This window comes from Phoca vitulina, unplaced genomic scaffold (assembly GCF_004348235.1).
Source record: "Phoca vitulina isolate PV1807 unplaced genomic scaffold, GSC_HSeal_1.0 scaffold26, whole genome shotgun sequence".
Lineage (NCBI taxonomy): Eukaryota > Metazoa > Chordata > Mammalia > Carnivora > Phocidae > Phoca > Phoca vitulina.
The window spans coordinates 21,896,714-21,911,113 of NW_022589729.1; the positions used below are offsets into that span (position 1 = coordinate 21,896,714).

Sequence of the window (14,400 nt, forward strand, 5' to 3'; positions counted from 1 at the left end):
CTTTTCCAGTGCTACTACACCGTGCATGAATTCTTCTATAGAACTGGAAGTTGTTTCTGGTGAGGTTGCTGATGATCAAAAATCAAGACACAGGAGGGGCACCTGGGTGGCTCAGTCGGTTGAGTGTCTGACTCTTGATTTCAGCTTGGGCCATGATTTTAGGGTCCTGGGATCGAGCCCCGAGTCGGGCTCCATGCTCAGCGTGCAGTCGGCTTGGGATTCTCTCTCTCCTTCTGCCCGTTACCCATCCCCCCAGCTCTAAATAAGTAAAATCTTGAAAAAAAAAAAAAAATCAAGACATAGGAGCCTCAAAGATAAAGGAAGTTTAAGATATGACATCTTCAAAACCAAGAAATAGCATATTTTCCTTTCAAAGTAAAGGATATTTTACCTCAGCCTTCAATTCATTACATATTTACTATGAAATGATCCATGTTAACTCTCCATAATTCTTCTCATACATAATTTACTTCAAGTGAGATGAGAGCCCAACTATAAAACATGCAATTTTCAACATACTTTGCATTATTTGAAGTATTCGAGGATGCAAAGTAGAACTCTACAATTTATCTTAAAAGGAAGAGCAAGTTCCAGGAGTTTTTTATTGTTTGGCTGACAGAACACAAAACCAGGCAGAGAAGTCCCCAAGGAAATGATGGTCACGCTTCATTGTTGTTTGCCCTTTGGTCCTTCACCTTCTAAGCATTTATTATATTTTCTTTTAAAGATATTAGACATTTATTTTTATCACAAATGCAATCCAAGTGTGAATAAATAAATGTATTACATTTAACATCTGCCCCCCCCCCCCCAGTTTCCCTAAAAAAAAAAAAAAACTAAAGTGTCTCTTCAAAGCCTATTTGGCCATGGCTGTCCCACCTATGGTTTTAAAAACAGACTGTGACTTATCTTCTGAGATTCCTTCTTGAACTACAGCTCATTCTGTTAAAGAAATCCTGGGAAAGAAGTCCTATTGATATTGTCGATAGTCTCCAAAAGGTGAGGATGGTAACTGGGCTGAAGGCAACTGAGAAGGGTCTTCAGCAAACTGAGGACCTGCAATTAAGAAAGAAAGAATCTTAAAAACCACCTGAATATCACACAATTAAACAGAACAAGACTTTGTAGAGAGTAAATCAATCAACTCAATAAAAATAACGTGCTACCTTAGAGCTGTCCTCTAATTAAAATTACTGCCTAATTTTCATGAGTGCCTCCAAATTTGGTAAAACCTGACAGCCTGGCTTTCTTTATGCTCCAGAATGAACAGCTCTCAACTATTATGCCAGGAAAGTCAGATGGATTAATTATAGCGAGAAGTGAATTCAAGTTTTTAAAGCAATTGCTGTAACAAGCTGCTATAAAGATGGGAAAAATCTCACACCTCTTGACATATTTTTCAGTAGCTATTTAAAATTATTTTCACAAAGTTTAAGTACCTTAGTCATGTTTTAAGAGAAATCAGTAATCCAGTTTATACAACCAATTAAGAGAATGAGTTCTGAAATGGGAAGACATCCCCTAGCTTGCTGTAGAACAAAGTCTTATAATATTTAGTTTTCAAAGGCTGGGAGGGCCTGTGAACTAAGAAAAAAATGTTTTTTGTTTTGTTTTTTTGTTTTAGATTTATTTGAGAGAGAACACGAAAGGGAGAGGGTGTGAGTTGAGGAGGGGGGCAGAGGGAGAGGGAGAGAGAAACTTAAGCAGACTCTGGGCTAAGCGTGCAGATGGACATGGGCTCGATATCACGATCCTGAAATCAAGACCTGAGCCAAAACCAAAGTCGGATGCTTAACCGAATGAGCCACCCAGACGTCCCAAAAAATATGGTTCTAAATTAAAAAAAAAAAAAAAGACTTTTATGCAAATAATCACAATTATTTTATTTTGGAAATAAAATAATTCAGGGAAACTAAACAGACTAAAACATTAACTGTAAAGAAGAAAGAGGGCAGGGCGCCTGGGTGGCTCAGTTGGTTAAGCGACTGCCTTCGGCTCAGGTCATGATCCTGGAGTCCCGGGATCGAGTCCCGCATAGGGCTCCCTGCTCAGCAGGGAGTCTGCTTCTCCCTCTGACCCTCCTCCCTCTCATGCTCTCTATCTCTCATTCTCTCTCTCTCAAATAAAAAAAAAAAAAAAAAAAGAAGAAAGAGGGCAATGGTAAAATTCCCTGAAGCTTTCCAATGCTTCAAAATCCAATGATACATATTTTTTTCACTATAAAAGCATTACCTGTTCATTTCAGAAAACTAGAGAAGATACTGGGTAAAACAGGTAAACCAAAGATAACCATTATTACTTAGATACAATTTTACCTCATTTTTTCCATGGTTTTAAAAACATTTTCATGTCAGTTAATTAGAAATATATGATTAACTATTCAAAGATTTCCCCCAGCACAGCTTTTCAGAAACACATCTCCTGTCTCAAATAAATGCACTTCTTTTAAAAATTTCCTCTGAGGAAAAAAGGTTAAAGCAAAGTAACCTAGACTAATTTCTGTAAGACAATGTAACTTGGGGCTCCTGGCTGGCTCAGTCAGTAGAGCATAAGACTCTTGATCTTGGGGTCATGAGTTTGAGCCCCCAGGCAAAGAACCCACTGAAAGAAAGGAAAAAAAAAAAAGAAATGAAAAGAAAGGAAGAAGGAAAGAAGGAAGGAACGAAAATGTAACTGATGTTTTTGTTATGTTTCTGAATTTCTGAAAAAATGAAACTTTTCTGATGTTTTATGTGAAGCCTTTCACACTAAAGTGATAAAAACTAAAAAGCAAAGTTACAATGTGCCTATCATAACAGATTATTAACTCCAGAGTAATGATTAAAAAGCAGGAACAGAGGGGCGCGTGGGTGGCTCAGTCAGTTAAGCGTCTGCCTTCGGCTCAGGTCATGATCCCAGGGTCCTGGGATCGAGCCCCGCATCAGGCTCTGTGCTCAGCGGGGAGCCTGCTTCTCCCTCTCCCTCTGCCTGCCTGTCTGCCTACTTGTGCTCTCTATCTCTCTGTCAAATAAATAAATAAAATCTTAAAAATAAATAAATAAATAAAAAATAAAAATAAAAAGCAGGAACAGAAAGTGAGAGGATCCAGAGGCCCCCAGATCACCCCTGGCACCTACTGTGCAGTGTCTGACAGCTGTGCCAAAGAGACACTGACTCTCCTGCTAGGTGCCTCAGGGAAATCACATCAAACTGGGAGCTATCATCTATTCCTAACTCTATGCTGAATCTTTTCCAAGCTCCAAAAATAATTTTCAACATGTGTCGCTATTCTGCCTATTTCCTTCCCCAAATGCCAGGTCAAATTTTTTCCTACAAAATCCTCATGATTATCTTTTTGCTTCCTTCCAATGTCAACGAATATTGGCCGTTTACAGACAACTGAAGTTTCTGCAGTTACCAGAAGGTGCATAATTTAACAGCTGAGCAGATATTATATGACCATGATCACTTAGCCCACAATTTAACTTTTCCCTATATATCAGATAAAAGGAACAATTAGCAACAAATTATTTTACTAACTTCTCAAAAAAATTTTCTCTGCCAACCATAAAGTGACCCTCCCAAACATAGCCACTTTCTACCACTCTATTTCATTCTCTTCGAAGCAAGCAACACAATCAAATCTCATTTATCTTTTAACATGTTAGTTGGTCTTCTCCCACCAGAATTTAAGTCCTTGTTCACCACTATATCACAGCATCTAGAACAGTGCCTGGCACATACATGTAAGTAAGAGGTTGTTGATGGACTACCATTATTGTTACACATCTGCAAGGACCTTTCATCAAGCGCCTCTAAAATGACTGGCAATTTCTTAGAATAAGCACATGAGCGCTGACAAAACCTGAGAACTAAAAGAAAGATCAACAGCAAACCATCTAACCAAAGCATTTTGGTTACTGTGGCTAAACACAATAATCAAATCCACATCTACCTTTTCAAATAGAACCAGGGGCTATTATCGTAATCCTCACGAGCCATGGCAAATGTAGAAATCATAAACTACCACATTTTAGCAGAAAGGATAGGTTCTCTCTAAATATCAAGAGGCCATTCCAGTGTTTGAGCTATGGTAGTAGTAAGCAGGAAGAAGACTCACCATTGGGAAATTGTGCAGAGGCGAATCTTGTCAACAAGATACCAGCTCCTTCAATTAAAGCTAGGAGAATGCCACCCATCGCGGCTGACCCAACCATGGCCACTGGTCCATCTGAACACATTAATAACAAAGAGATTACCTTAATAGAAAACCAGTTTAATAGAAGACTTGGTAAAGGAAAGAGCTGTCCATATGGCTCCATGCTACCCTCATTCCCAGCCCTCCTTCTCACTGGCTAAAACCAGGTGTCAACAAACTAAGGCCCACAACTCAAATCCAGCTCATTGCCTGTTTATGTAAAGTTTTATTAGCACAGTCATCCTCATTCATTTATATATAGTCTATGGCTGCTTTCATGTTACAATCATAGAGCTAAGTATTTGTTGACAAAGACCTCACAGCCCACAAAGTCTAAAATATTTACCATCTGGCCCTTTATAGAAAAAGTTTACTGATCCTTGGCCTAAACCACTAACCCCCCCAAAATTCTGGGTTGCTTTCTGTCCCAAAGATCCAGAAGATGGTTCTAAGCTCTTTATTCATAACACTGCTATGTGGCAGGTATAATTATTAACTCTAGAGTACCAATGAGGAAACTACGGCTGGTACAAAAAGTTTGGCAAAATGCCCAGTAACTTGAACTGCTCTTAACCACTGTATAGATCAGAACCCCATGCTCTCTCATTCTTAAACATTCCAAATAAAGAGATACTCTTATTTTTCCCCCATATCACCACATACATTCATGCTATGCTAAATTAAGCAATGCTCAGTTTTATTTATTACAGATATCACTAAATTAAGACAGATAAGGTTTTCCAAAAAGTCTTGCTTTTACTAGTGTGTCTATAATGATTGCTTACTTTTTCTTCTTTTTTTATAATGATTGCTTACTTCTTGCTGCCAGTATGGCTCCTGTTAAGGCACCACTTGTGATGGAGTTCCAGGGATCTTCTTTCCCTCTGACTTGAACCATACTGCAGTCAATCATGGAAAATAAACCTCCCCAAACTGCAAAGCTACCTATTTTATTTGAAAACAAAAGAAATTTCATTTTTTCACTTTACATTTAAAATATTATACTCAAAAATAACTTTAAGTAACAACACTATATTCTTAAAACTCTCACACTTCAAACAAATACATGCAAACACAAGTTTGGATAAGCACTGAACAGTCAGAATACTTATCTTTTCAATAAAGCGTGGGTTGTATTGTTATCAGCTTGAAAATTAGCAATGGCCCAAAGCCTAAGAGAAATAAGCCAGGCCTAGAAGAGTCAGGCTAAACACATTCAAATCTCCCTTTCAGAACCAAGTATCTCTTTTTAAAAAGCAATAAACACAACAAAGCCACCCTGCTTCTTCCTTCCTTCTCCTTTTATAGCTCTACCTTACCTCTATTTTTTCTTTTCTTCATTAAGTGTCACTGAGCATATATATATACTCTATAAAAATCACCAAGAGAGATACAAAAGAAATCCAGCTATCCTGGAATGTATTATAGGTGTAGGCCAATACATGCTAAAGCAGCTAATGGATGATACAAACAGTCAGAATTATGGAACATCAAGGGGAGAGAAATTAGCTATCCTCCCTTTCTATCCTTTATTCCTCCGGCATGAAACTAAAAACCACACTAAATCAAATTACTTGGCACTTAAACTGTTCCTAAACACAGTAACAATTTTGTCAAATAAGAAACACCCACAAATACACTTATAGAAGTACATACAAAATTTTAGACAACACCAAGATTTTAACTGTCAGCATCTCTGGATGATGTGACACATGACTTAATTTCTTCATGCCTGCTTTATTATCCAAATCCTCTATCATGAGTGCACACGACTTGCACTATATGAAGAGTTGTTACATTTATTATGATTAAAGAAGAAAAACTACCCAAAAGAGCCCTAGTCACTTTATTCTTTACCCTCTGAAATCTGAAAATAGTGGGGATATGTTAGTAAGGGCAATACCAAATGTCAGAACCAGATCATCACCAGAATCCTTTTCCAGTTTTCACATTATCCATTAAATCTATTAGATATAACCAGCTGAAGTATAGCATAAGCCCTCATATCTAGTCCAATACTAGACAGTACACACTACATAAAAATAAACTAGTAAACTGGGGCGCCTGGGTGGCTCAGTCGTTAAGCGTCTGCCTTCGGCTCAGGTCATGATTCCAGGTCCTGGGATCGAGCCCCGCATCGGGCTCCCTGCTCGGCGGGAAGCCTGCTTCTCCCTCTCCCACTCCCCCTGTTTGTGCTCCCTCTCTCGCTGTGTCTCTCTGTCAAATAAATAAATAAAAAATCTTTAAAAAAATAAAAATAAAAAAAAAAAAACTAGTAAACTAGTTCTTTCCTCTAACTCAGTAATTCTATGTCCTGAGAGAGATCTGATGCCTCGGTGTATTTAGAATGTATATTAGAATTACCTCACTAAATTCCTCAAGCAAGACTCTCCCAATACCTCACAAGAGTCTGAAACCTGCCCATCCTCCAAGAATAACTGCCAGAGTAAGCTATGGTTACTCATGAGAATGAGACCGCGTCCAAGCAGGGTGAGGAGGCTGTCCACCAGAAGGGTGGCCCAGCGTGAGGAGCCAGAGCCAAAGCAGGGTAAGGAAGAGTCCTCAGCCTGGCATGGAGGTGAGTGTATCCCTGTGGAAGGGCGGCCTGGTGTGGGCTGCCACAGCCCAAGCAGGACAAAGATGGAGGTATTCATATAAAAAGGGAGAAAGGAAGAAGAAACCTTATGTGGCTGGATTGGAACTGAGGTCCTGGTGTGAACTCATGATTTTCAACATGTACGTATAAATATGGATATAAATTTGGGTATATGTATTTATGTTGTGGTTAGTGTGTGTTTACATATATACATATATACTCCCAAGCTCTATTACAAAGAAGGCCCGGGAACAGCAACACCCCAATAGCAACGATACACTTTGCACCCAGATTTTGGATTCTAAATATCATTCTCAACTAAAAGGAACCAGAGCTCTATGGAGAAATGGCTGACTCTATGGCTAGGCAGGGAAAATACAAGATGAGCCTGGAGTATCTTGTTCCAAAATGCAAAAGATGCCTGAAGAATAATGGGGATGTGTCAAAAGCCCCCATGAAATTTTCTCTATGAAACTATAAGGCTCTTCAGGACACAACTATGATTTTTCCATGTTGCCTGTCCCCTGGATTTTGACTAGAGAAGCTCAGTAAATGCTCACTGAATTAAATTGAAAATGTCATCCCAGTATTTTTATTTTTTTTTTAATTAATTTTTTTTAAAGATTTTGTTTATTTATTTGACAGAGAGAGACACAGCGAGAGAGGGAATACAAGCAGGGAGAGTGGGAGAGGGAGAAGCAGGCTTCTCGCTGGGCAGGGAGCCCGATGCGGGGCTCGATCCCAGGACCCTGGGATCATGACCTGAGCCGAAGGCAGACGCTTAACTGAGCCACCCAGGCGCCCCGTCATCCCAGTATTTTTAAAAAGCAAGACACCATAAAGATTTCTCAATAGTTTCCTTAAAAAAGCCAGTCCCAAGGATCTGAAATAATCCCAATTCACTCATACCACAACTTAGTCTTCTTCTATTTCACCCTGTTTAATTTTAGAATAGTTTTAGAGTTACAGAAAAGTTGTGAAGATAGCTCAGAATTCTCATATATCCCACATCCTGTTTCCCCAGTTTCTAACATCTTACATTTCCATGGTGCATTTGCACAATTAATGACCCAATATCAATACAGTATTAAGTCCACACTTAACTCAGATTTCTTTAGTTTTTATGTCCTTCTGTTCCAGGATACCAAATTACATTTAGTGGTCATGTCTCCTTAAGATCCTCTTGCCTGTGACACTACCTGATTGTTTTTTTATCCATTGAAAAAGTGTAATATGATAGAAGCAGCCTCTTAAAAGACATATAAAAACCTGTATGACTTCTGCATATATTGGGAGTTCAGGGTTTGGTGTGTGCTTTAATACTACTTATCATTCTTCAACAAAGGAAAATCAGTCACTATTTACTTTCCAGGGGTCTATAATTATTACAGAGGAGAGAAAAGGAAAAAGATATACCATCACTTCAGCCCTCACAGCTTCGATTTCCTCACCTGGAAAATGGGGATAATTATACTTACCTCTTGTGGTGTTGTGAGGATTAAAATAATGCTGTAAAACCCTTAGGAGAGTGCTTAGCACATAGCAAACACCCAATAAATGGCAGCTCTTAGCTAGGCTTCCAAAGAAAAATATGCTAAAAACAAAGACAGGACTATTCTGTCACACAAAATTACTAAGGAATGACTAAAAGTATTTAGTCTTTTTCATGTGTTCTACATGGTCTCTCCAATCTGACTGTATCTTTGTAAATGAATATAGCCTCCAAGCTTTTATTTATTTATTTATTTGAGAGAGAGCGAGAGCGAGAGAGAGAGAGAGAGAGAGAGCATGAGATGGGGGAGGGTCAGAGGGAGAAGCAGACTCCCCACTCAGCAGGGAGCCTAAAGCAGGGCTCGATCCTGGGACTCCCGGATCGTGACTTGAGGTGAAGGCAAACGCTTAACAGACCGAGCCACCCAGGCGCCCCACCTCCAAGCTTTTTTATCATCTCTCTTCTCCCAACTTCTGAATAACCAAGTTTAAAAAGTATAATGAATCCTTTTCAAATTTTGCATTGACCTCTGCACAACATCCAAAACCTAACCTTGGAGAGGAGCCTGAGCAGCATCATCAGTTTCTCTCTCATGAAACCCCAATCCTTCAGATCACATTCTCTTCAGCTTTATATTACCCCAGAAGCTATCACTCCTGACTCTCACAAACCTAAGCTTTAAACACACTGTCTTCCTTTTGGATAACAGGAAAAAACAAAAACAAAATACCACTGAGCGTGTGGACAAAGACAAAATTTTCAAATGAATGGATGCAGCAATTCCAGTTAACTTTCTCAATAAATCGTAAATCCAGAAGAACTTACAGAGACAGTAATTTCTAACAAGCTCTTAGACTGAACTAAGCTTCATCTTCAAATGAACAAGAAAAGATATTCTGAAGTACAAATGGAAAAATTCTGCTTACCTCCCAACTGTGGAGCCCTGGTTTTAATAGCTGTCAGACTCCCTCGTAATCTGTGGTTTACTCCCTATAAAGAAGCAATCAAAAATACAGTAGAAATACAATATATTTCCAGCTCACTGATAGGGCCACCAGTGATATTAGCAAATCCAGATTTCAAGTGATGATAAGACAAGACCATTCACCTACTTACCACTGGAGAATTGCGAAAACCTTTTATTGCTTGAAAGATACCACCACCTATGGTACCCATCGTAAAGGCCCCACCACAATCATCGACAATTCGCCAAGGGCTAAGAACAGGGAAAAAAAAAAAATTACTTTCTCATTCATAAACCATAAAATGTTCTTTGCTAACACGGTAAGGGATGCAACAGATTCCAATGTAGGGTCTACTGCAACCAATAAAATAAACATTTAGACAAAAGGATTCTGAACATATCCGTATCTATTTAGCTCCAAGCCATAAGGAATGGAACTGGCTTTAACTCCCTACTGTTAACAGTACTTAATTTTCATTTAATAATTAGCACATCTATTAACAGTTGGGCACTGAGCAAAAGTGAATAAACAACTATGTAGGAAATTACATTATAATCAATGCTGATCCAATCTCCCAGGGATCAAAGTAAGCTCTCCAGCTGCAGTAAAATTTAAAGCTGAGACCCCCCCCCCAAAATGAAGATTCAACAGGGGCAGAGGGAGACCAATTTAAACAATTTTTAAAGTTTGAAATTCTTTCTGGGTTTATTGAGTCCCACTAGCACTTGGAACTTTAGTTTGTATTAGGTCCAACCATTTAACACGCTGGAATACTCTAATCTCCAATAACTAGAGGTCATATTTGTAAACCCAGTTTCCAAAAGTAGCAACCTAACTTATACAACACAATGAAATCTGAATATTGTGATCAGAACAGAACTACTATTCTAGGAATCTGGCTTATAAAAAAGTCTGTGAATGGTTAATTCATTTTTTAAAAAAGATTTTATTTATTTCTCAGAGAGAGAGAACAAGCAGGGGGAGCGGCAGGCAGAGGGAGAAGCAGGCTCCCCGCTGAGCAGGGAGCCTGATGTGGAACTTGATCCCAGGTGACCTGAGCCAAAGGCAGACACTTAACCAACTGAGCCACCCAGGTGCCCTGGTTAAATTCATTTTAGACCCACTATAAATAAAAGCAATTTTTTTGATCTAGTCTCAAGGGTCAAATGCTACATAATGAACCTATGGACAATCTACTTGTTCAAGTAAACTTGTGAATTCAGTGTAGTTGCTGCTGAAGAATTTGAATGAGTAATTTCTGACTTTGGTGGACAGGAATACAAAACCTTGCAGTGAAACATCATATTCTTTTTCAAGTATAATACAAATCAGGACCTTGTACAGAATGACTATCTCATGCAGCACATATTCCAACTGTCAGCAGGATGCTTTGGGGCCTTGCTAACCAAGGCTTGCTTCTGTGACCCTAAAAGCAAAATCAGCAACACCTGAGAGTTTATTAGACCTGCAGACTTACAACACTTTACCCAGAACCTACTGAATAATCCCAGGTGACTTGATTTCACTTTAATAGTTTAAGAAGCAGTGCTTGAGATTAAAAAGGATTAGGAAATTGCTTTAAAATGGTAGAACAGGTGGCGCCTGGTTGGCTCAGTCGTTAAGCGTCTGCCTTCGGTTCTGGTCATGATCCCAGGGTCCTGGGATCCAGCCCTGCATCGGCTCCCTGCTCGGCGGGAAGCCTGCTTCTCCCTCTTCCACTCCCCCTGCTTGTGTTACCTCTCTCGCGGTCTCTCTCTCTGTCAAATAAATAAATAAAAATCTTTTAAAAAAAAATAAATAAATAAAATGGTAGAAACACTAATAGGAAGTATAGAGAAAAAACAAAGGAGAATGAATTAGTGGCTCTTTCTGAGTGGTGGGCCAGTAACTTCAAAAGATCTAGTCCAAATGATCTTATTAGCTGGGGATTAAAAAAACCTTTTTGGGGGGAGGGGGTTAAAAAAATCTTAAAGGACAGCAGGATTCAGGGGCGCCTGGGTGGCTCAGTCGTTAACCGTCCGCCTTCGACTCGGGTCATGATCCCAGGGTCCTGGGATTGAACCCCAAGTCGGGCTCCCTGCTCTGCGGGAAGCCTGCTTCTCCCTCTCCCACTCTCCCTGCATGTACAGCATATGGTGTACATGTTTGGAGGCAGAGTGGTGGGGAGGGAGAAAAAAGATTCTTATAGTCTGAGGTTGGAGGATTTGAGAAAATGCTCTTACCAAACAGGACAGTACAGAAGATCAAAGCAGTTTTGACTAGGAAACTAACCAGACAACTGATTGTATTGCTTCAGGACATATGTACTAAGAGAAAGCAAAGTAGTAGATAAAAACTCATTATTCTTATAACATCTTTAATTCAACCAAGTTAAAAAATTTACCCTCCTGCCAGCCTGTGTCATTATACTATATCCAACAGCAGCTGATAACAACAGTCTACAATGCGCTGAATTCTTCATATGTAAGCACAATTTAGGAAGGGGGATAATTACATTTGGTAATTTTAAAGAGCCAGGAGGTGCTGAAACGCTCTGTATCCCGTTTGAGTGATTTAAATTAAAAAAAAAAAAAAAAGGCACAAAGCAGGTAACGTGGCTACTGCTGGCAAGGTAATAATATAAAGTCCTAGGCACTTTCACAAGTTGAAGACGACATTGGCTTTTGCTCTAACCCAATAAACAGGTGATTAACCCAAATAATAAGATTTGATTTCGCTCTTAAGACCCCCAGAAGCCTTAAATTTAGGAAACCTGAGACCTCTGACAGCAATTACCCGTTTTATAACTATGTATGTGCCTGATTTACTCATGCTGTTACTCTTTGAACCTATAAAGTGGTGGGCACAGAGACCGCACTCAAATACTGAATACATGAATTTCTGCTCATGGTTTCTCAAAGAACACATACGACTATCTCTATTTTCCAGATAATCCTTGTCCCCCTTCTCCCCTAAGGGAGAATTCCAAGGATGAAAACGAGGCTCCTGCCTACAGGAGCTTACTCAGGCCCTTTAGGTAAAATCTCTTTTTCTATACATTTGAAATCCTTCGCCCTGGGGAGACATGTCACAATACAAATAATGTCTTAAGAATGGCATCCCCCTCAGAGGCCTACTGTCCATTCCTCAACACAGGAACTGAGCAAAGCGAGACATGGGGACGTGTCCAAGGTCACCTCAGCAGACAGAGGGGATTATTACGGACCCCGCACAAGATCGACTACGCCCTGGGTTGGGAGCAGATTCCGAGGCTCCATCAAGCCCAAGCCGGGACCTCCTCATCCAACGCAGGGTCACCAGAGTGCCGGGTTGTTAGCGGAAAGGCTGCCACACGCGGCCGGGGAAGCACAGGGTTCAGAAGCCGACTAGCTGCTCTAGACGACGCTGCCTATGGTTACCAAACCCACATCGACAAGCCTGCGACTGAGTTCAACTTGCACCTACGGGCACTGGACAGGGGAGGACGAGGACCACGGGCAGAGAGGCAGGAGAAAACAAGAACAGTGGTAAAGCTCACCAAGGTTCTCGCGCGTACTCCTCCATCTTGACTCCACCTGCGCGAGTGATGCCGGGCAAGTTGGGTGGAGCCTGACCCCAGCGGCGGAAGTGATCTCGAGAGGAGGGCGTTAAGGTCTATGTGGATTGGTTCACCGTTTCCTCCCGCAACCAATGGGAGCCTGGACTTCAGGGCGGCGTGGGGGGCGGGGCAGAGACGCTCCGTGGCAGAGTTGGCCCCGCCCAGGTCCTCGAAGGCTGCTGGTCTGGGCTTCCTGCGCCGGGAGCAGCCCAATGGCGAGGAGTTCAACTTACCCCGTCACTGAAGGTTCCGTGGACTGAGATAAACCTAGCATTATTCCGCTAGGGTTCACCAAATGTCCTAAATACATGTCTTTTTGTTTTTAGTACTTTGGCTGCTAGTTGGGAATTAATGTTAGCTAATCCGCGATGGTTTGTGAAACTCAACCAACTACACACAGCAGGAGAAGGATTAGGGCAGACAGTGTCATAGTCCTTGTAGGCACAGTGCTTGGAATGTGATAGATGTTCGATAAATGCTTTTGAAGTGAACTTACCTGGGCCATCTTTGCTGTGACCAATTTGGGGCCCTCAACTGAAGGGACAACAGAACCTCTTCTGGTCCACCCTTCAAAAGATCAGCAGAAAATGTGAGGGGTGTTTAGCTCAGAAAAGAGGAGACTAAAAGGATGGGAACCCATCAACCTTTTTTAGCCTACAGTCAACAAAATCTCGGTCATGTGATGTCTGTTAAAAGAACTTTTCTCCATTCCTTTTGAGATTGACTTTAAAATATGTATATATTTAGGGCACCTGCGTGGCGCAGTAGGTTAAGGGTCTGCCTTCGGCTCAGGTCATGACCCCAGGGTCCTAGGATAGAGCCCCTCATTGGGCTCCCTCCTCAGCAGGAAGTCTGCTTTTCCCTCTGCTCATGATCTCTTTCATTCTCTCTCTCAAATAAATACTTTTTAAAAATATGTATATATTTATTTTATGGAAAAAATTAGTGCAGTTCATAGGGAACTGCAGTGAAGAGTGAGGTAGCCACAAAATCTTGAAAATAAGGTAAACTGAACCCTCTACAGAACTGAAGATTGTCAGTAAAGTGTATCTTTATGTAAAAAACAGTTCACACTAGTCATCTGATTTTTATGTGTAAAGTCCGAGAAGTCTTTTTCTGGAATGTGACTGTAATTAAGAACCTTTAAGTCTAATTAACTGCACAGGCTGAAGAGAGAATGTGGGAGATGGGCAACAAGAGGAGCCAGAGAGCAAGAATTTGATATTTAGTCAGCACCCCAGACCTAGTGGGTATGAATATTTCAGTAACTAGAGATTGGCATTCTCATGGGGCAAGGGTATTTTTTTCTGTTCTCACCAGGACCCAAGTGAAATATTTCTTAGCTCTAGCTACCTCCCTTTGCTCTTATTCCATATTCATTATGCAGTCTTCTGATTGTTATTTGGTTTCTGAATAGATTTTCCTTTAAGAGAGAATTCCCTGGTTTGTACTCAAAACTATTCTTGTCCACTTAGTTTATGCATCTGCCTCTTGTGCGCTGGGTTCTTTTGAATCAAATCAATCACCGGGGATGGTGATAATACTGAGTTTTTGAGTTTACAAAGCTGAGGGCCAGAATCTAGCTGGTTACCC

The 14,400-nt window shown here is 40.5% G+C and overlaps 1 protein-coding gene across 1 annotated transcript; it reads right to left on the minus strand.

Annotated features, from left to right (window-relative positions):
- Positions 1 to 251: 251 nt before the first annotated feature.
- TIMM17A (translocase of inner mitochondrial membrane 17A) lies at positions 252 to 12,822 on the minus strand. The gene is made up of 6 exons (XM_032422376.1): positions 12,748 to 12,822; positions 9,382 to 9,481; positions 9,192 to 9,255; positions 4,994 to 5,122; positions 4,100 to 4,210; positions 252 to 1,056 (listed from the first exon to the last, which is right to left on the minus strand). Exons 1-6 carry the CDS (start codon positions 12,771 to 12,773, stop codon positions 971 to 973), a joined length of 516 nt encoding a protein of 171 aa, XP_032278267.1. The 5' UTR covers positions 12,774 to 12,822; the 3' UTR covers positions 252 to 970.
- Between the last annotated feature and the right edge of the window lie 1,578 nt (positions 12,823 to 14,400).